Source organism: Alnus glutinosa, chromosome 12 (genome assembly GCF_958979055.1).
Source record: "Alnus glutinosa chromosome 12, dhAlnGlut1.1, whole genome shotgun sequence".
NCBI lineage: Eukaryota > Viridiplantae > Streptophyta > Magnoliopsida > Fagales > Betulaceae > Alnus > Alnus glutinosa.
Window position 1 is genome coordinate 23,832,802 of NC_084897.1, and position 19,364 is coordinate 23,852,165.

Genomic DNA, 19,364 nt, shown 5'->3' on the forward strand with positions numbered 1-19,364 from the left:
AACAAAAATTGAGGATGGGCTTTGCCGGGCCAGAAGTAACTTCTTTCAGCTTACTTTGGGGATTAAAGTTGCGTTTTTCTTTACTTTGGTAGCCTAAAATTGATTATTTCCTGTTTAATGGCATGAAATTTACCAAGAACTTAAGCACCATAGATCTAGGCATCTAGCTGCAGGACCCGTAGGACTTCCACTTCCAGTTTCAACTAAGATTATGGTTCCTTGAGGAGTGTTTTGAACGTCGAGGTAGCCAAGGTTAGGAATTCTCACAGTTTTGAAGTTTCTACCAAATGTAGAAACAGGAATATTAATCCATCATCACATAGAGTATTGCATGTGCATCCAAGTGGTATTAATTAATCAAACAAAAACACCTTAAACAACTAGGTTTTTATAAGGATTGTGAACTCCATGATACTAATTTTTTCAAGAGTTTAAATGATCAACTTCAACATAGACGAGCAACTGCATAATTAATCAACTTTTTGTTTTTCTTCTTTCAAAAAGATAGAGACAATTGAAAACTAAAAAATGGAATCAACTAATGCCCAATGATAGATTCAAGTCAAACTCATACAGAACGAAGATGTGAAGAGGGTACACAGACTTGGATTTCAAGCGAAACAAGGCTCAAAATCAAGCATAAAAGCAAGTAGAAAAATATAATATAATTAAATTGACCCATGATGGGCCAAATGAGCGAGAAAAAAATCATGCGATGGACCTCTCAATCTGCCTGAGTTCTTTTGTAACATCCACCATCGTCGGCCTTATCTCTAGATCGTCCTCTATGCATGTGAGAGCAAGCTGCCGCACAGCTTGCAATTGCTGCTCCACACCAGCTCCTCCTTCCTCTGACAAAATTGTAGGATTCACAATCTCATTTATGGCACGGTCTCGTACGTGAATTCTTAAATTGCAATCTTCATCTCTAACTAAACTCTCTGGATCAAATGAACGTTGTCCAGTTAAAATCTCTAATAGAACCATACCGAAGCTATAGACATCAGTTTTCTCCGTTATCCTATTTGTCCATAAATAGCTAGGGCATACGAAACTTAGAGTCCCTTGCACTTCATCTTCCACGTGAGTTTCACCCTCAGGAATTGAAATAGAAAATGAAAATTCTGTAAGTTTGGGAACATCATGCTGGTCTAATAAGATATTTTGCGGTTTTATACCTCTATGGATGATGGGTCTGGAGAAGGCAGTGTGGAGATATGCAATTGCATGAGCAATCTATCTTGCAATCTTTAACCTGCTCTGCCGCAACATGGGCGTACCTTGTCGTCGAGAGATATAAATTTGATCGGCAAGGACCCCAAGAATTGAAGTCTCGAGACAGCATCCTACCGGTTTTAGAATATTTTTGTGAGTGCTCATCTTTGCAGAAATACCTATATCCATTAGGGCCAAGTCCTTGTCAGATGGACCATGATCAAAATACGTCTTAATGGAAAGTATTCGGCCTTCAAAAGAACCCTTGTACATTCGATACCCATTGTCTGCATGTAGAATAAGGCGATGATCAAAGTTATTGGTTGCCAAGATGAGCTCTTGATAAGAGAAGGTACGGATGGGAATAGGCCTGCCATTACAACAGGCAACTAGCTTCTCCAATACAAGCCCTCCATTCTCTAGAAATGCTCTCTTTCTCGCTCTCTCTTCTTCTCTCTTTTTCCAGCGATGATCTACAAGAGGAGCAGCAATATTCAGCTTCTTCAGTAGCATGCTTCCCTTTCTCTCTCTCTGTCTCCCCGCTCTGCAGGGCTTGTAAGTGGCCTAACTTTAATCCCATTTCCCCTTGCGTCCGCAAAAGTAAATTAAGGTTGATTTCGTGGACGTAGGCGGAGCCTTCTTCGTCAATGCCGTTTGTTAACCATTATTTGGACTTTTCGGAGGGTCCCGACTCCCGGCCATTCAATTCTACGCCTAAGGTCTCTGTCTCCACTCTGCTCGTCTTAGACGCAACTTTCTCAATTCTCACTGATTCGAAAAAGTTGGGACCCAAAACGCAACTTTCTCATAAATCTAAATAGAGCGACTGATTAGCGCTCTTCAATTCAAAAAGAAATTGCTAACATCTGAATTCATAGCCCATTTAGTCCTGGGAATAGTATAGTTGAAGCCATACCCATCTTGCCCAGCACATATGATCCAGCTAGCCCACAGTAGAAAACCCCACTTGTGGTCCATTCTTTCTCAGTTTCTCTAAATCTTTTTTTTTTTTTTTTTTTTTAAACTATTTCTTTATTCCTTCATTTTTCCCTTCATCGCCAATCTCAGCCTCAAGACCCCGAAAAGACCGCTATTGCCATGGACTTGACCAAGTTGCTTGGCCTCGAGACTCCGTCTGCCGGCGGCAAGCTCTTCTCGTTGGAGACCCATCCCATTCTTCTCCAGGACCATCGGCGTGTGCATCAAGGAGGAGACCAAGAGGTCATTGAGGGCACCAACATACAAACATAACCAAATAATTTGAATAAATGACAAGATCAGAGGATATAATAAGCTCAATCAATGTTCTGAAAACCGAAATACCATCATATTCATATATCATATGATTCATCTACAATTGCATATTGTTGAAAATTTAGAGAGTTAGTATTGAATCCAGTTAATATTTATTTTTTCATTTTTCATTTCCTCAGTGTTTTCAGCAGCCAAAAAAGTTAACGAGACCCAAAAAGAAAAACAACTCAATAGATATACAATAACCAGGAAAAAAGAAAAAGAAAAAAAGAGGGGCTAAAATAGAGAGAAATTCACATTAAAACCCAAAAAAATTAAAGCTTCGAACTTCAGGATATTTAAAAAGAAAAAAGACACGGATAGTTAAAAATTACAAAACGGAATCAGCCCAAAACTATTGATAGATTCAATTCAGAACGATGATATAAAGAGTGCTTACACAGATTTAAAGCGAAATGAGACTCAAAATCAAGCATGTAATCAACTACAAAAATACATAAAATTAACCTATAATGGATAATTGATGGGTTACCAAAGAACTTGAATTAGGGTGTACAAACAGAGCGGTTATAACCGTTTTAAAACTGCTAACCGCTTATAATCGCTAACCGCTTTTAAAAGTGGTTATAAATAACCGCTAACCGCCTAGGCTGATTCGGTTAGCGGTTATAGGGTTTGAGAAAAGCGGTTAATAACCGCTAACTGCTTTTATATATATATAATAAAATAAAAAACCCGGAACAAGGGGCTTCGTTTTGCTATACATATATAAGCATATTTAAGGGTTAGGGTTAATCATTTCAACATTTCTCCTCACCTCTCTCACATTTTTGCCGTTCACCCACGACGCCCAACGCCCGAGCCTCTGCCTCTCATCTCCCTCCACTCTTCCAGCACCGTTGAGACCTCTCTGGCTTACGACCATCTCGTCTCCGCCACTGCTAGCTAGTAGCTACACTGTTAGCTTCTCCCGAATCTCCACTATTTCTCAGTTTTTTTAATGTCATGTACTCTTAGCCTTCTTCCCTGTGCGCTTCTATTACCAAGCTTGTAGATCCAAACCCATACCCATTTTCTTTGTGACATTTTTTTTTTTTTGCAAAATAAATGATTTTTTTTCTCCTTCCCGTGGTCTTTAGATTTTTGTCTCCCATTCCTCAATATGAGAATAGTGAAAGTCTTCTTTCTTTTTTTTTTTTTCTTTTGGTTTTGTCCTTATTTTTTGATATTACGAAGTTTTCATCTTCATTGTTTTGATGATTTCTGTATGCGTTTCTTTTGACGATTTGTTCCTATTTGTGAATGTAAAATTGATATGATTAAATGGAACTTTGAGAGACCCATCTGCTAGAAGTTAAAAAAATTCACCATTTTATCAGTTTCTGGATGTATGTGTCAAGATCTGTAGAATATGTGAAATTGATATGATTAAATTGAATTAAAATCGGCACAATAGTGGCCAAAATCGGCTCAAAAGAAGCAAAAATTGGCCCAAAAATGGTCCAAACCCAGCCCAAAAACACGGTTCAAAACCGTCCCATAGCCCAACTAAAAAGCAGTTATATAACCGTCGGTTATTCGGTCAATAACCGCCTCCGCCTAGGCGGTTAGCGGTTTTTGCCAATAACTGCCGGTTATAACCGCTTGTACACCCCTAACTTAGATGACGGACCACGTGAGAAAAGTAATTAAGCAACGAACCTCTCGATCCGTTTGAGCTCTTTTGTAACATCAACCATAGTTGGACTTTTTACCAAATCATAATCTACACTTATGATGGCAAGCTCAAGTACGGCTTGCAATTGTTGTTGCGCGTTGGCTCTTCCTTCCGCTGCTAGGATTGCGGGATCCACAATCAGATTCAAATTCATAGCACGGTTTCTCAAGTAATCTTGTTAAGTTCATATCTTCAACATCTTTATTTAGCTGCCAAGAAGAACGTCCGGTCAAAAGTTCTAATAAAACTCTACCAAAGCTAAAAACATCAGTTTTCTCTGTTACCCTGCTCGTGGCAAAATAGATGGGGCACACGTACCCGATAGTGTACTCCTGTAACTCAACTTTCACGTCGGTTTCACCCTCGAGGACCGACACGGAAAGTGAAAAATCACATAATTTGGGAACATCGAGTCGGTCTAAGAAGATATTTCGCAATTTTATGCCTATGGATGATGGGTCTAGAGAATGCAGTGTAGAGATATGCAATTGCATGAGCAATCTGCCTTGCAATCCTTAGTCTGCTTTGCCATGCCATAGGCTGACATTGTTGTCGAGCTCCGTTGGAATCGAAGGCAAAAATTCGATCGCTGAGGGTTCCATTCTCAGCAGATTCATAAACCAAAGTGGGAATTTGAGTCTCGAGACAGCACCCAACCAGCTTTACAACATTCTTGCGAGCGCTAGCCTTTGCAGAAATAGCTATGTCGGTGAAGGCCATGTCCGGCACTGCGGCGTCTTCTTTATACTCCTTGATGAAAATAGTTCGGTCATCAAAGGAACCCTTATACCAATTATACAACGTTTCATTGTTTACAACAAGGCAATGATCAAAGCCATTCGTTGCTTGGCTAAGCTCTTGATAGGAGAAGGTGCGGATTGGAATAGGCCTGCCATTACATGCGCGAACCAGCTCCTCCAGTACTTTGCTTCCATTCTCTAGAAACGCTATTTTTCTCTCTTTTTTTGGTCATTCTTGACAAAAATCCTCTCTCTTTGATCTCCATTTCCCCCACTGATTGAATGTGCACGAAATTCGTCGAAACTAAGCGGAGCGTTCCTAATCATTGCTATGTGTTGGCCTTTATTGGACTTTTTGGAGGATTAACGGCCATTGATTGGGAAACAATCTATGCGTAATGGCTTTTTCTTTTGGACACAATCTACGCGTAAAGGCTTGAAAGCAGCTTTTATTGACAAAGATATTAAACGCAACTTTCTCAACGACCACTTGCATTCAGTATTTAGACAACATTAAATTGTCTGCTGGATCTACATTGGAGTTTGGAATAACTATAACATTTGAATCATAGCCATTTAGTGCCACAGAAAATTAAACTACAAAAATTGTACTCGACTATCCAAAAAAAAAAAAAATTGCTAATTCCTAAACTTAATTAGATTTGGGGCTTCCTAAAACAAGCAATTACCCTTTTTGATAAATAGTTGGACTATCCAATTTTTATTTGGTCAAATAAATTCTATAAGTGATATCTCACAATCACCTGTTCGAATTCTTTCAAATTCGGTCAGATAATTTGATAGGATTATGATCCTCCAATGCCCCCATCAACCATTCCTGATAATGCATTTTCGTTTCTTCTTTTTTTAAACGAAGCTCTAAACACTAAAATGATATCAAATTCAACTGAATAATTAACTTTTGTTCTTCATCTTTTAAAAAGATAGAGATAATTAAAAATTACAAAAAAGGAAACAACTAGATTCAAATCAAACTCAGACAGAATGAAGATGTCAATGGTACACAGACTTAGATTTCAAGCAAAATAGGCTCAAAATCAATTATAACATCAACAAATCAAGTGAGAAAAAAAATCATGCGATGGACCTTTCAATCTGCCTGAGTTTTTTGATAACATCCACCATCGTCGGCCTTATCTCTGGATAGTACTCTGTGCATGTTAGAGCAAGGTCCAACACAGCTTGCAATTGCGGCTCCAAACTAGCTCCTCCTTCCTCCTTCAGAATTGCAGGATCCACAATCTCATTTAGAGCACGGTTTCTCAAAGAATCCATCAACTTCTCATGGTCTTCAAGAGGATTATTCCTCAACATGTCAATGTTTTTAGAAGCTAATGTATGTAGACCATAATAATCCTGTCCAGTTAAAATTTGTAATAGAACCATACTAAAGCTATAGACATCAGTTTTCTCTGTTATCGTGTTCGTATTCAAATAGCTAGGGCACAAGAAACCCAAAGTCCCGATCACGTGATCAGTTACCACATGAATTTCACCCTCTGGAATTGAAATGCAAAGTGAAAAATCTGCAAGTTTGGGAACATCATGCTGGTCTAAGAATATATTTCTCGACGTTATATTCGTATGGATGATGGGTCTGGAGAATGTTGTGTTGAGATATACAGTTACATGAGCAATCTGTCTTATGATTTTTAACCTGCTTTGCCACACCATGGGCGTACCTTGTCATTTAGAGATAAAAATTCGATCGGCAAGGACTCCATTTTGAGCATATTCATACACTATAGTCGGAATCGAAGTCTCGAGACAACATCCTACCAGTTTTAGAACATTTTTGTGAGTGCTTGTCTTTGCAGAAATAGCTATATCCGTTAGGGCCCAGTCCTTTGCGGAGGACATCTTTCTATTATAACTCTTAATGAAAAGTATTCGGCCTTCAAAAGAACCCTTGGACATTTGAAACCCCGAGTCTTCATGTAGAATTAGGCGATGATCAAAGTCATTGGTTGCCAAGATGAGCTGTTGATAAGAGAAGGTACGGATGGGGATAGGCCTGCCATTACAAGAGGCAACCAGCTTCACCAATACAAGCCCTCCATTATCTAGAAATGCTCTCTTTCTCTCTCTCCCCGCTCTGCAAAATTTCCCCTCGCGTCCGCAAAAGTAAATTAAGGTTGATTTCGTGGAAAGTAAGGCGGAGTCTTCCTCATCAACTCGTTAACCCATTAAAACCAGCAATTTCAGTCTCACCAACAATTGACAAATGCTCCCCTGACCCCCTCTCTTGTCCACGAAAGTAGAAGGAAATTTCGTGGATATTTGATGTTTAGACTTTAGCACCACCTTGTTGGGTCCCACTAATATGACTTTAAATTAAGAGAAATGCTAGACGCACTGCATCTTACTCCCATCTTCATACACCCTGACGTGGCATTTGCCACGTCAGATTTCCACTATTCCTGACTCTGAGTCTACATTTTGGATTCAGATCCACGACAAGAAATTGCGGTGGTAGCTCTTTTTAAAATATAAGCAGTGAGATACATCTAACGGCTTAAAACATGCCACCTATTAAAAAATATGTGGCATGTTACTGACATAAGCAGGTAAAAAAAAAAAAAGTTCCTTTCACTTAACAGCCAGCTCGTCTTGTCAAAACTTTTTTTATTTCTCTCCACTACTGGTTCGACTACCAGTCACTATCCCTCCTCATCAACGATTTCGTCCCAGCTTCAAGACCGATTGGATCGCCAAGGATTGCATGAACATCACCACCAGTGCACAGTTTGAAGCCATAGAGATGCGAAAATGAAGCACTTTGGGCGTCTGAAGCAAAAATGGAGTCTTTGGACAAATGTGGAAATGGAGCCCAAATCTTCTCTTTCTTCTTCTTTTTCTTTTTTTATTTTTTATTTTTTATTATTATTATTATTTATTTATTATTTTTTTAAGAATTTCATTAAGGTTTCGAACTATTGACCTATTTGACTTAAGGATACTGAACTTCAAAACGCCTAAAATTAGAGTATCTAATTTTTCAAACGTCTCAATAACAGGCACTCCGTTTGGATCAACTGCATAATTAACTTGTGTTTTCTTAATTTTCTCAGCCACCAAACAAATTAGCAGAAAGAATCAGATTTCAAGCTAAGCGAGGCTCAAAATCAAGAATATGATCAACTATTAAAAAATATAAATTCACCCATGATATACAGAGGAACTTAGATGGGCCAAGTGAGAAAATAATCTTGCGATGAATTTCTCAATCCACCTGATTTCTTTTGTAACATCAATCATATTTGGCCTTAACTCCAAATTCTCGTCTATACACATGGGAACAAGCTGCAACACAGAGTTTAAGAGTTGCTCTACACCAATTCCTCCTTCCTCTGCCAAGATTAGAGGATCCACAATTTTATTTATAGCATTGTTTCTTATGCGATGTACTAAGCTCCAGTGAATGGGAGTCGTTCGGAACATTTACTTAGAACACTATCTTGTTAAAAGACCTAATACAAGTTTACCAAAGCTATAGACGTCAGTCTCCTGCCCGTAATAGCATAAGTATAACAAGAAGCTCACCTTAGGATTGATGTTACCAAAACTCCATTAACCCAAGTTTTTTAAGATTATCAACCTTAAGATTGCCATTAAAATAAAGCTAAAATAATATCGCACTTTGGCAAAATAGTTGGACATCTTCCAAGAGCAGTTGATAGTGTTTGATGTGTAGACTCTGTTCTCAAATAGAGAGCACCATTCATGTTCACCTTCACAGAAAGACCATCAGGACTTTGTTTTCCACAAATGAACTTTTTCAGTTATCTTTATATCCTATTGTATACTATATAATAATTACCATAACCTTTATTAAGCACCCAAAAAAGAAAACATAGATGCCATTAAACATTATCATATTCTACCCAATGTACCCAATATGAAAGTTTATAACAAAGACAACAAATAGGCTTTAAAACAGAAACATCAAACAAAAATGAAGCTCTAAACACTAAAATGATATCAAATTCAAGTGCATAATTAACTTTTTTTTTCTTCTTCTTTTAAAAAGATAGAGATAATTGAAAATTACAAAAACGGAATCAACTAGATTCAAGTCAAACTCAGACAGAATGAAGATGTCAATAGTACACAGACTTAGATTTCAAGCGAAATAGGCTCAAAATCAATTATAAAATCAACTAATCAATTGAGAAAAGAATCATGCGATGAACCTCTCAATCCGCCTGAATTCTTTCGTAACATCCACCATCATCGGCCTTATCTCTGGATCTTCCTCTATGCATGTGAGACTAAGCTGCCGCACAGCTTGCAATTGCTGCTCCAAACCAGCTCCTCCTTCCTCTGCCAGGATTGCAGGATCCACAATCTCATTTATAGCACGGTTACTCAAGTGAACTTCCAAAGTCTGATCTTCATTTTCTCGAAGAGATTCAAGTGGATGCTGTCCAATTAAAAGCTGTAATAGAACCATACCGAAGCTATAGACATCAGTTTTCTCTGTTATCCTATTTGTCGAATAATAGCTAGGGCATAAGAAACCCACAGTCCCCCGCACTACATCTTCCACGTGAGTTTCACCCTCAGGAATTGAAATAGAAAGTGAAAAATCTGTAAGTTTGGGAACATCATGCTGGTCTAATAAGATATTTCGGGGTCTTATATCTCTATGGATGATGGGTTTGGAGAAGGCAGTGTGGAGATACGCAATTGCATGAGCAATCTGTCTTGCAATCTTTAACCTGCTCCGCCACAACATGGGCTTACCTTGTCGTCGAGAGATACTAATTCTATCGAAAAGGACTCCATTTTGAGCATATTCAAACACTAAACTCGAAATTGAAGTCTCGAGACAGCATCCTACCAGTTTTAGAATATTCTTGTGAGCGGTCGTCTTTGCAGAAATACCCATATCCATTAGGGCCAAGTCCTTGTCAGATAGACCACGATCAGCATACAAGCCATACATCTTAATGGAAAGTATTCGGCCTTCAAAAGAACCCTTGTACATTGTATACGTCAGATTTACATGTAGAATGAGGCGATGATCAAAGTTATTGGTTGCCAAGACAAGCTGTTGATAGGAGAAGGTACGGATGGGAATAGGCCTGCCATTGCAAGAGGCAACCAGCTTCTCCAATACAAGCCCTCCATTCTCTAGAAATGCTCTCTTTCTCTCTCTGTTTTTCCGGCCATGATCTACAAGAGCAGCAGCAATATTCAGCTTCTTCAATAGCATGCTTCCCTGTCGATCTCGATCTCTCTGTCTCCCCGCTCTGCAGGCCATGGCTTGAAATTAAGTGGCCTAACTCTCCTTGCGTCCGCAAAAGTCAATGAAAGTTGATTTCGTGGAAAGTAGGCGGTGCCTTCTTGGCCTCATCAACGCGTTAACCAGTTAAAACGAGGAAATTCAGTTCTCACTAACAATTAGCAATTACTCCCTCTCTTGTCCACCAAAGTAGAAGGAAATTTCGTGGAAATTTGGAGTACTTTAGCACCACCGTGTTGGGTCATTTTCTCTATTTTTTCTCTCCTTTTTCGGTCATTCTTGACAAAAATCCTCTCCTTTTGATCTCCATCTCCCCCACTGATTGAATGTGCACGAAATTGGTCGAAACTAAGCGGAGCGTCCCTCATCATTGCTACGTGTTGGCCTTTATTGGACTTTTTGGAGGATCAACGGCCATTGATTGGGAAACAATCTAACGCGTAATGACCTTTTTCTTTTGGACCCAATCTACGCGTAAAGGCTTGGACGCAGGTTTTATTGACGAAGATATTAAACGCAACTTTCTCAACGACCACTTCCATTCAGTATTTAGACAACACATTAAATTGTCTGGTGGATCTACATTGGAGTTTGGAAGAACTATAACATCTTAATCATAGCCATTTAGTGCCACAGAAAATTAAACTACAAAAATTGTACTCGGCTACTCAAAAAAAAAAAGAAAAAAAGAAAACAAATTTTCTAATTCCTGGACTTGATTAGATCTTGGGCTTTCTAAAACAAGCAATTACCCTTTTTTGATAAGGGGTTAAACAGTCGAATTTTTATTCAGTTAGATGGATCTCATAAGTGGTATCTTACAATCATCTGTCTGAATTCTCTCAAATTTAGTCAGATAATTTGATAGGATTATGATCCTCCAATGCCACCCATCAACCATTCTTGATAATGCATTTTCTTTTTCTTTTTCTTTTTTTTTTTTTTAAAAAAAAAGAAAAAAGAAAAAAGAAAAAAGAAGAAGCTAAAATTGATATAAAAATTTTTTTAAAAAAAAGAAGCTAAAATTGATTTAAAAATCTTCTATGGCTATATATCTGCACCCACGGTAGCCTGGTTGAGCCTTGAATGTCTCCCTAAATAATAGAGAAAGTACAATTACTTATTGAGACCATTAGCTATAATGCATGAAATTCCAAAGAAGTTAAGGTTCTTCTGTTCTTCATATACGATGCTCTTGTTACTATTTAGCTATTATACCCAATATATATATATATATATATATATATATATATATATATATATATATATATATATATATATAAAATAAGATCACATTGATAGAAAGTGATGAAGATGATCTTCAGTCTCAAATTAGGCTAGAACAATTTCGCATAAAAAATAAAACAAAAGGGTTAAGTATGGTTAATATGATAAAAAGCTGTAACTTCATCGAACTAAAAATAAAGCACAAAATATGAAGACAGAAGCAAAAATTTGTGGCGCAACCAAAACAAGATATGCATGATCAGAACATGAACTATATAATCCAACCCAGACCATCCTCTCATTTTGTTCATTCGCACATAACACCTCCCTCCACTTAATTTACTCACCCGCTTGAATTTCACACATTGAACTTGGCAACCACAAAGCAATCAAGAGTTTCAAAGACTAGCTATTCCTATTCCTGGATTTCTCCATGGCCCTGGGAGCTATTGCAATTAATGTAATTAGTACTGATAATTACACGGCATTAACTTATGGATGGAATACATGTCATAGTGATATAATGGCACCAATCCTAAGGTTTCAAATCCTTAAAAAGGCAAAATATGTTTATTCTGAAAGTAAATCTAGCTTGTCATTTTTCATTTCAACATTCTTTCTTCTTCTGTGCAATAGTTCAAATGTGGGAAGTGGAAATACTAGCTCAGCCTGCAAGTAAATTAGAAAGAACGCTAAGTTCTTCAATTTCATAGTCTGGGTCACCTCATATCCACTGAGCAAGAGATATAAATAAGTAGAACTGCCATTAATTACTGAACACCATACGATTTCTGTTGTTTTTCAATGGCATACTGCCATTAACATAAAGCTAAAATAATCTCACGATGGGCAAAACAGCTGCACATCTTCCAAAAGCAATAGATACTGCCATTACAATAGGCAACCAGCTTCTCCAAAACAAAGCCCTCCATTCTCTAGAAATGCTCTCTTTCTCTCTCTCTCTCTTTTTCCGGCCATGATCTACAACCAGTAGCATGCTTCCCTTTCTCTCTGTCTCCCGCTCTGCAGGGCTTGAAAGTGGCCTAACTTCAATCCCATTTCCCCTTGCGTCTACAAAAGTAAAGCATAGCTTCTGAGCGTGCCAACGTTAATCACTAACAAATGCTCCATCTCTTGTCCATGAAAGTAAAAGAAAATTTCGTGGAAAGTTGGATTCGCTATCGGATGATAACCTTTTGAGTGAAGCACCACCATGTTGGGTCCCAGTAATATCACTTTAAATTAATGTAATTTGACTGAATTGTTGGGATCAAAATTACAATAAATTGTCCGGTGGGGTACGTGAAGTGTAATCAAAATTAGAAGTTATTATATTTTAGTTACAATAATCAATATTCATAATTTTTTTTTCAGAGTATGATCACACATAGCTTTTTGTGATTGTGATGCTCTTCGGTCTCAAATTAGGCTTATTGTAGACACAGAATTAAACGAAATCATATAAGAAATAAAACAAGAAGACAATAAGAAAATTTTGCCATTAGAAATGAGGATCAGACCCAGCCCAATGACAAGGCCGATCAAGAGAGAGAACCCCAAACAAAATTTCCAAGCTCTTGCAGAGTAACACAATTGTTATATATGTAAATTTCAGATTAATGCGGAATCTTGCTAGGTAGGAGTGTAGGACATTCAAAAAAAGATCAGCTGGTTGTAAAATTTACTTAAGAACAGAGGCTATTCAAAAGTTAATAAAAACAGCAGAAGCATAGTATCCAAGTAGTCTTTAATCAAACACAAAACACCTTAAACAACTAGGATTTTACTAGGACCATGAACTCCTACGACAGGATGTGCATCAGAACAAGACGTATCGTCCAGCCCAGAACCATCCTGTCATTTTGTTCAATCACCTTTAAAAGCTTCTTCCTCTTCCGGCACCCGTTTGAACTTCAAAGCATTGAACTTGGCGACCACAAAGCAATTAAGAGTTTTAGAGAAAGTACAAAGTTCCTATTATGAGCTGTGGAACAAACAGAAAGTACAAAGAGTTCAGAGTTGGAAAACATAGTGCGCCCCACCAATTGCAATTTCAAAATGTAATCACTAAATATGACTCTTGCAACTACACCTCCAATCCCAACGCTTCATTTCTAACTCAATTTAACTTTGCACAAAAGCCAACAGGCCTGTTTAACTGATATATGTATACATGTGACTTGCCATCGTCCAAACCAACAATTCGCATGATAATATTGTGGGTGATAACTGATATATGTATACATGTGTGCATTCATAAAAATAAACATACCTAAGCCATTGGCATCAGAGCCCTGCATGATCTTCAGCCTTTTGCATGAGTCAATAAACAATCCTGTAACAAACCAAGTTGCTGTGAGAGTTAGGAACATACTCTGCAGCTTGACAGAATAATCTTCAATTCATCAACAAAAGAAACAGTTTATTCAATACCAATATTAATATGTAATCATTTTCACAAGTTTATGCACCTTAAATATTTGTGGATTCTAATTTACCCTACACATGTGAATATATTATTTGACTTGAGAGTTTCAAGCAACAAGTTTCAATAGGTCCCATATATGGTTGCTCAAATAAAACATAAATACTGCCATTAAAATATTTCCAGCGGAAAACATTTTGCGCCGGAACAAACGGAGCCTAAGTTGTTCAAAAGTTTCCACCATGTAAAAAGTGGACAAATGTCTTATCTTCTCTTTTATTGACCGGAGGAGAATGGAGAGAGAGAAATTTGGTTAATATTGTGACTAGGATATACGATCATCAAAATAACTTGTCTTGATTTTTTGGGAAGCCAATCAAAGATAATGTGTATAGTACTCCAGTGTTTGAAGGATTGTGCATGCTGTTTAGCTCCATGTTGAGTGCACACTGAAATACCATATGACCACTATCTAGGATGAAACTTGAACACCAAGCACTGGATCAGTGACTTCTGAACATAGAATCTAAATCTTTTCAACACCCTAGATCACACATAAATGATGTGATCACAAGAGATAATAAGCACTGGATTCTCCCACAGTATGAAAGTTTAGAACAAAGACAACAAATATGCTTCAAAACATATCACACATAACTGATGAGATCACAAGATAATAAGCTCAATTAAATTCTAAAAACTGCAATAATATCAAATTTGACTGCATAATTAACTACGTGAAGGAAAGCTGCCTGTCTCTGCGGGGGGAGGAGATTCAAGTTAAACTCAAACAGAATGAAGATGTCAAGAGTACACAGAATCGGATTTCAAGCTAAACGAGGCTCAAAATCAAGAATATAATCAACTATTAAAATATATAAATTGACCCATGATGGACAGAGGAACTTAGATGGACCAAGTGAGAAAATAATCTTGCGATGGATTTCTCAATCCACCTGGTTCTTTTGTAACATCAATCATATTTGTCCTTAACTCAAAATTCTCATCTATACACATGGGAACAAGCTGCAACACAGAGTTTAACAGTTGCTCTACACCAATTCCTCCTTCCTCTGCCAAGATTAGAGGATCCACAATTTTATTTATAGCAGTGTTTCTTATGCCATGTAATAAGCTCCAATGACTTGGCGTCGTTCGGAACATATACTCAGAACACTGTCTAATTAAAAGACCTAATACAAGTTTACCAAAGCTATAGACGTCAGTCTCCATGCCTGTAATAGCATAGTTGGGACATAGAAACCCAACATCTACTTTTACTTGAATTTAACACATTGAACTTGGCAACCGCAAAGCAATCAAGAGTTTCAAAGACTAGCTAGTTCCTATTTGTGGATTTCTCCATGGCCCTGGGAGCTATTGCATTTAATGTAATTACTTATAAGGCATTAACTTATAGAATACACAGTGCTATAGACATCATAGTGAACTCCGGACCAATCACATAAAATAAGACTACAAAGTTGAAGCAGTCCTACCTAATTTGCATGTGAAAATGCAGCAATTACTCGTCCCAACCATACAAAATTCAAAGGTAATAATGATTCTTTCAAATACATCTCCAAACCCCAAATATCATTTCTAACTTAATGTAACTTTGCACATATACCAGCCTGTCCATGGTGCAGAACCTACCAATCCATGAGCCAAACAAACAAGACTATGATGTAGGGGCCATGAACTTAAGATGATGGACCACCTGAATCAAAAGATGCTTTGGTTTATATTCATAACCATTTCCATTGTGATATAATGGCACCAATCCTAAGGTTTACCACTCTGCTTATAAGGTTTCAAATCCTTAAAAAGGAAAAATATGTTTATTGTTGGACGTGCAAATCCTCCTCTACTAGCAGCTCTATTGAAAGTAAACTTAGAAATCACCCAATAACCAAATTTTGACCGTTCTTGTCAAACTTTCCTTCTTTTTTCCATTTCCACATTCTTTCTTTCTCTGTATAAGTCTTATAATATGGCAAAATTAGGAAGAACAACGCTAAGTGGTTCATTTCATAGTCTGGGTCACCTCAAATCCATTGAGCAAGATATTAGTATAACAAGAAGCGCACATTAGGATTGTTACCAAACTCCATTAACACATTTATTTTAAGATTATAAACCTTAAGATTGCAATTACCGAACTCCATACTACTTTCTGCTGTTTTTCAAAGGCATATTGCCATTAAAATAAAGCTAAAATAATATCGCATTTTGGCAAAACCGCTGGACATCTTGCAAGAGCAGTTGATAGTTTTTGATGTGTAGACTCTGTTCTCAGATAAAGAGCACCATCCACGCTCACCTTCACAAAAAGACCATCAGGACTTGGTTTTTTATAAATGAACTTTTTCAATTATCTCTATATCCTACTGTATGCTATATAATAATTACCGAAACCTTTATTAAGCACCCAAAAAAGAAAACATATATGCCATTAAACATTATCATATTCTACCCAATATGAAAGTTTATAACAAAGACAACAAATAGGCTTCAAAACATAAACATCAAACAAAAATGAAGCTCTAAACACTAAAATGATATCAAATTCAACTGTCTAATTAACTTTTGTTTTTCTTCTTTTAAAAAGATAGAGATAATTGAAAATTACAAAAACGGAATCAACTAGATTCAAGTCAAACTCACACAAAATGAAGATGTCAATAGTATACAGACTTAGATTTCAAGTGAAACAGGCTCAAAATCAATAATAAAATCAACTAATCAAATTAGAAAAGAATCATGCGACGGACTTCTCAATCCGCCTGAGTTCTTTTGTAACATCCACCATCGTCGGCCTTATCTCTGGATCGTACTCTGTGCATGTTAGACCAAGCTCTAGTACAGCTTGCAATTGCGGCTCCAAACCAGCTCCTCCTTCCTCTAACAGGATTGCAGGATCCACGATCTCATTTATAACACGGTTTCTTACGTGATCTGGTAAAGAACAATCTTCATCTTCTCGATCAAGAATAATCGTACGCTGTCCAGTTAAAATCTGTAATAGAACCATACCGTAGTTATAGACATCAGTTTTCTCTGTTATCCTTCCTGTCGAAGCATAGATAGGGCAAATGAAACTCCCAGTCCCCCGCACCACATCAACTTGCACGTGAGTTTCACCCTCAGGAATTGAAACAGAAAATGAAAAATCTGCAAGTTTGGGAACATCATGCTGGTCTAATAAGATATTTTTCATTTTTATATCTGCATGGATGATGGGTCTGAAGAAGGCAGTGTGAAGATACGCTATTGCATGAGCAAACTGTCTTGCAATCTTTAACCTGCTCTGCCACAACATGGGCGTACCTTGTCTTGTAGAGATAAAAATTCGACGGTCAAGGACTCCATTTTGAGCATATTCAAATACTAAACTCGGAATTGAAGTCTCGAGACAGCATCCTACCAGTTTTAAAACATTTTTGTGAGCACTCGCCTTTGCAGAAATTCCTATATCCATTAGGGCCGTGTCCTTGGCAGATGAATCACGTTCATCATACATCTTAATGGAAAGTATTCGGCCTTCAAAAGAACCCTTGTACAGTGTATAAAACGCATCTCTATGTAGAATTTGATTAAAGTTATTGGTTGCCAAGATAAGCTGTTGGTAGGAGAAGGTACGGATGGGAAAAGGCCTGCCATTACAAGAGGCAACCAGCTTCTCCAATACAAGCCCTCCATTCTCTAGAAATGCTCTCCTTCTCTCTCTCTTTTTCTGGACATGATGTACAAGAGCAGCAGCAATATTCAGTAGCATGCTTCCCTTTCTCTCTCGATCTGTCTACCCGCTCTGCAGGGCTGGAAATTAAGTGGCCTAACTTTAATCCCATTTCCCCTTGCGTCCGCAAAAGTAAATTAAGGTTGATTTCGTGGAAAGTAGGCGGAGCCTTCCTCATCAACGCGTCAACCCGTTAAAACCAGCAGAGTCAGTCTCACTAACAATTAATAAATAAATGCTCCCTCTCTCGTCCACGAAAGTAGAAGGAAATTTCGTGGGAATCTGGAGTTTAGCACCACCGTGTTGGTCCCAGTAATATCACTTTAAATTACAAAAATTGCCCGGTATAAGATTAAGAAAGGCTTTTCATAGCATGCATGATTTATTACTTATATTTTTGTTTCAATAATCAATATTCATAAAAAATAAAAAATTTAAAAATAAAAAAAAAAAAAAAAATCAAAGTAGGATCACAAATTGGGGCATTAGAAATGAGGATCAGACCCGGCCCAAATGACAATTGACAAGGCTGATCAAGACAGAGAACCCCAATACAACATTTCCAAGCTCTTGCAAAGTAATTACCCAATTGTTATATTTATAAATCTTGATATCAGTTCTGAAAATGTAGGGGGAAAAAATGTATCCCATTGGATTTTGAAGCACAGCTGTCTGATAAATCTTGATATCAGCTCCAATACATAATCTCTCTAGACCTAGACGCTAGGTTATGACATTCAAACAAACCAAGATCAGCTAGGTTTGTAAAAATTACGGAAATTGTCCAAATTACTGGTTGTTTAATTAGACATCAAGTCATACTTCATACCTAAGCTACAGGCCGTTTAGTTTCTCAAAAAAAACAAAAACATTTTTTTTAATTAGCTACTCTCCACCATGATTGAAACCATAGTTTCGGCACCTTTCCTACCTTCTTTCCAAGATCCCAACCATCATCTCTACTAGGCCTGTACAAATGGGGTGGTTATAAACGCTTTGTAACCGCTTATAATCGTTAACCACATAACCGCATTCAAAAGCAGGTTAGGACTAAGCGGAAGTGTTTAGTAACCGCTAGGGCTGTGCATGGGGTGGGGTGGGGTGGGGTGGGGTGGGGCGGGGCGGATTTCGGCCACTTTGGCCCCCACCCCCACACCTTCGGGTTTTGGTGAGGCGATGCGGGTGAAAATTTGAGAGGGGAAAAGATTGGAGCTTGAGAAATCAAGAAAGCGAGATTCAATACCTAGAAACATGAGAAACCAAGCAACCCTTACCGACTTTCTCGTTTCCTCGATTTTCTCAACAACCAAACAAATCATAAACAAATGATAGCAACAAAGGAACAACAATCTACGGATGAGGACGCAATTGCGAAGCCACAAGGCCCACAACTGAAGGTCTTGAAGTGAGCGTCGACGATCTTCCCGGTCTCCTCATCAACCCTGATCTGGAGCTTCATGACGTCCCTACAAGTGCGAATCCTTCATCCAAAATACAGAGAAGAAGGTGAAGCTTCTACAAGAAAATGATAGAGAGAAAGGGAGAGAGAGATCTGGGTGAGCGGCGCAACATATGTTTAGATCGTGAGGGAATGAGGACTGAGATCTTGGAGTTGAGCGGCTTAGGGAATGAATGTTAGGGTTATTTTAGGAGGGGGGTAGTTTAGGGTTTTTAGGTATGTTTGTTAACTTTGTTTTAGTGCGGGGCGGGGATCCAAGCAAAAAAAAAAACTTATACCTGTGACCCGCCCCGCCTAGCGGTCCAAATTGAGACCCATA

The 19,364-nt window shown here is 37.9% G+C and overlaps 3 protein-coding genes and 2 pseudogenes across 6 annotated transcripts; all 5 read right to left on the reverse strand.

The window, feature by feature from the left end:
• Positions 1–487: 487 nt before the first annotated feature.
• On the reverse strand, positions 488–1,933 carry LOC133852768 (serine/threonine-protein kinase ZRK1-like; annotated as a pseudogene).
• Positions 1,934–4,157: 2,224 nt separating this feature from the next.
• LOC133852686 (serine/threonine-protein kinase ZRK1-like) lies at positions 4,158–5,149 on the reverse strand (annotated as a pseudogene).
• Positions 5,150–5,954: 805 nt separating this feature from the next.
• Positions 5,955–7,224, reverse strand: LOC133852687 (non-functional pseudokinase ZRK2-like). The gene is made up of 2 exons (XM_062289447.1): positions 6,647–7,224; positions 5,955–6,604 (listed from the first exon to the last, which is right to left on the reverse strand). The coding sequence occupies exons 1-2, from the start codon at positions 6,862–6,864 to the stop codon at positions 6,022–6,024; spliced, it is 801 nt and encodes a 266-aa protein (XP_062145431.1). The 5' UTR covers positions 6,865–7,224; the 3' UTR covers positions 5,955–6,021.
• Positions 7,225–8,940: 1,716 nt separating this feature from the next.
• LOC133851882 (non-functional pseudokinase ZED1-like) lies at positions 8,941–10,562 on the reverse strand. The gene has a single exon (XM_062288493.1). The coding sequence runs from the start codon at positions 10,211–10,213 to the stop codon at positions 9,128–9,130; it is 1,086 nt and encodes a 361-aa protein (XP_062144477.1). The 5' UTR covers positions 10,214–10,562; the 3' UTR covers positions 8,941–9,127.
• Positions 10,563–11,992: 1,430 nt separating this feature from the next.
• Positions 11,993–17,850, reverse strand: LOC133851843 (serine/threonine-protein kinase ZRK1-like). 4 transcript variants are annotated; one of them, XR_009895848.1, is made up of 3 exons: positions 16,622–17,850; positions 13,695–13,757; positions 11,993–12,493 (listed from the first exon to the last, which is right to left on the reverse strand). XR_009895848.1 is itself a non-coding variant. In XM_062288438.1 (1 exon), the coding sequence occupies exon 1, from the start codon at positions 17,623–17,625 to the stop codon at positions 16,609–16,611; it is 1,017 nt and encodes a 338-aa protein (XP_062144422.1). In that variant the 5' UTR covers positions 17,626–17,850; the 3' UTR covers positions 16,423–16,608. The 4 variants fall into 4 exon arrangements, 1 of the variants encoding a protein (XP_062144422.1); XR_009895847.1 differs by lacking the exon at positions 11,993–12,493 and adding an exon at positions 12,563–13,406; XR_009895846.1 differs by lacking the exon at positions 11,993–12,493 and adding an exon at positions 12,563–13,348 and having other exon boundaries at positions 16,622–17,849.
• Between the last annotated feature and the right edge of the window lie 1,514 nt (positions 17,851–19,364).

Bases quoted from the DNA above. Each gene is read 5' to 3' on its own strand.
- LOC133852687 (XM_062289447.1), bottom strand. From the start codon at position 6,864: ATGTCCAAGGGTTCTTTTGAAGGCCGAATACTTTTCATTAAGAGTTAT. The intron at 6,605-6,646 runs TATCTCTAAATG...GTGGCAAAGCAG, and splicing joins GTCCTTGCCGATCGAATTTT to GTTAAAAATCATAAGACAGA.
- LOC133851882 (XM_062288493.1), bottom strand. From the start codon at position 10,213: ATGGCCTGCAGAGCGGGGAGACAGAGAGATCGAGATCGACAGGGAAGC.
- LOC133851843 (XM_062288438.1), bottom strand. From the start codon at position 17,625: ATGCTACTGAATATTGCTGCTGCTCTTGTACATCATGTCCAGAAAAAG.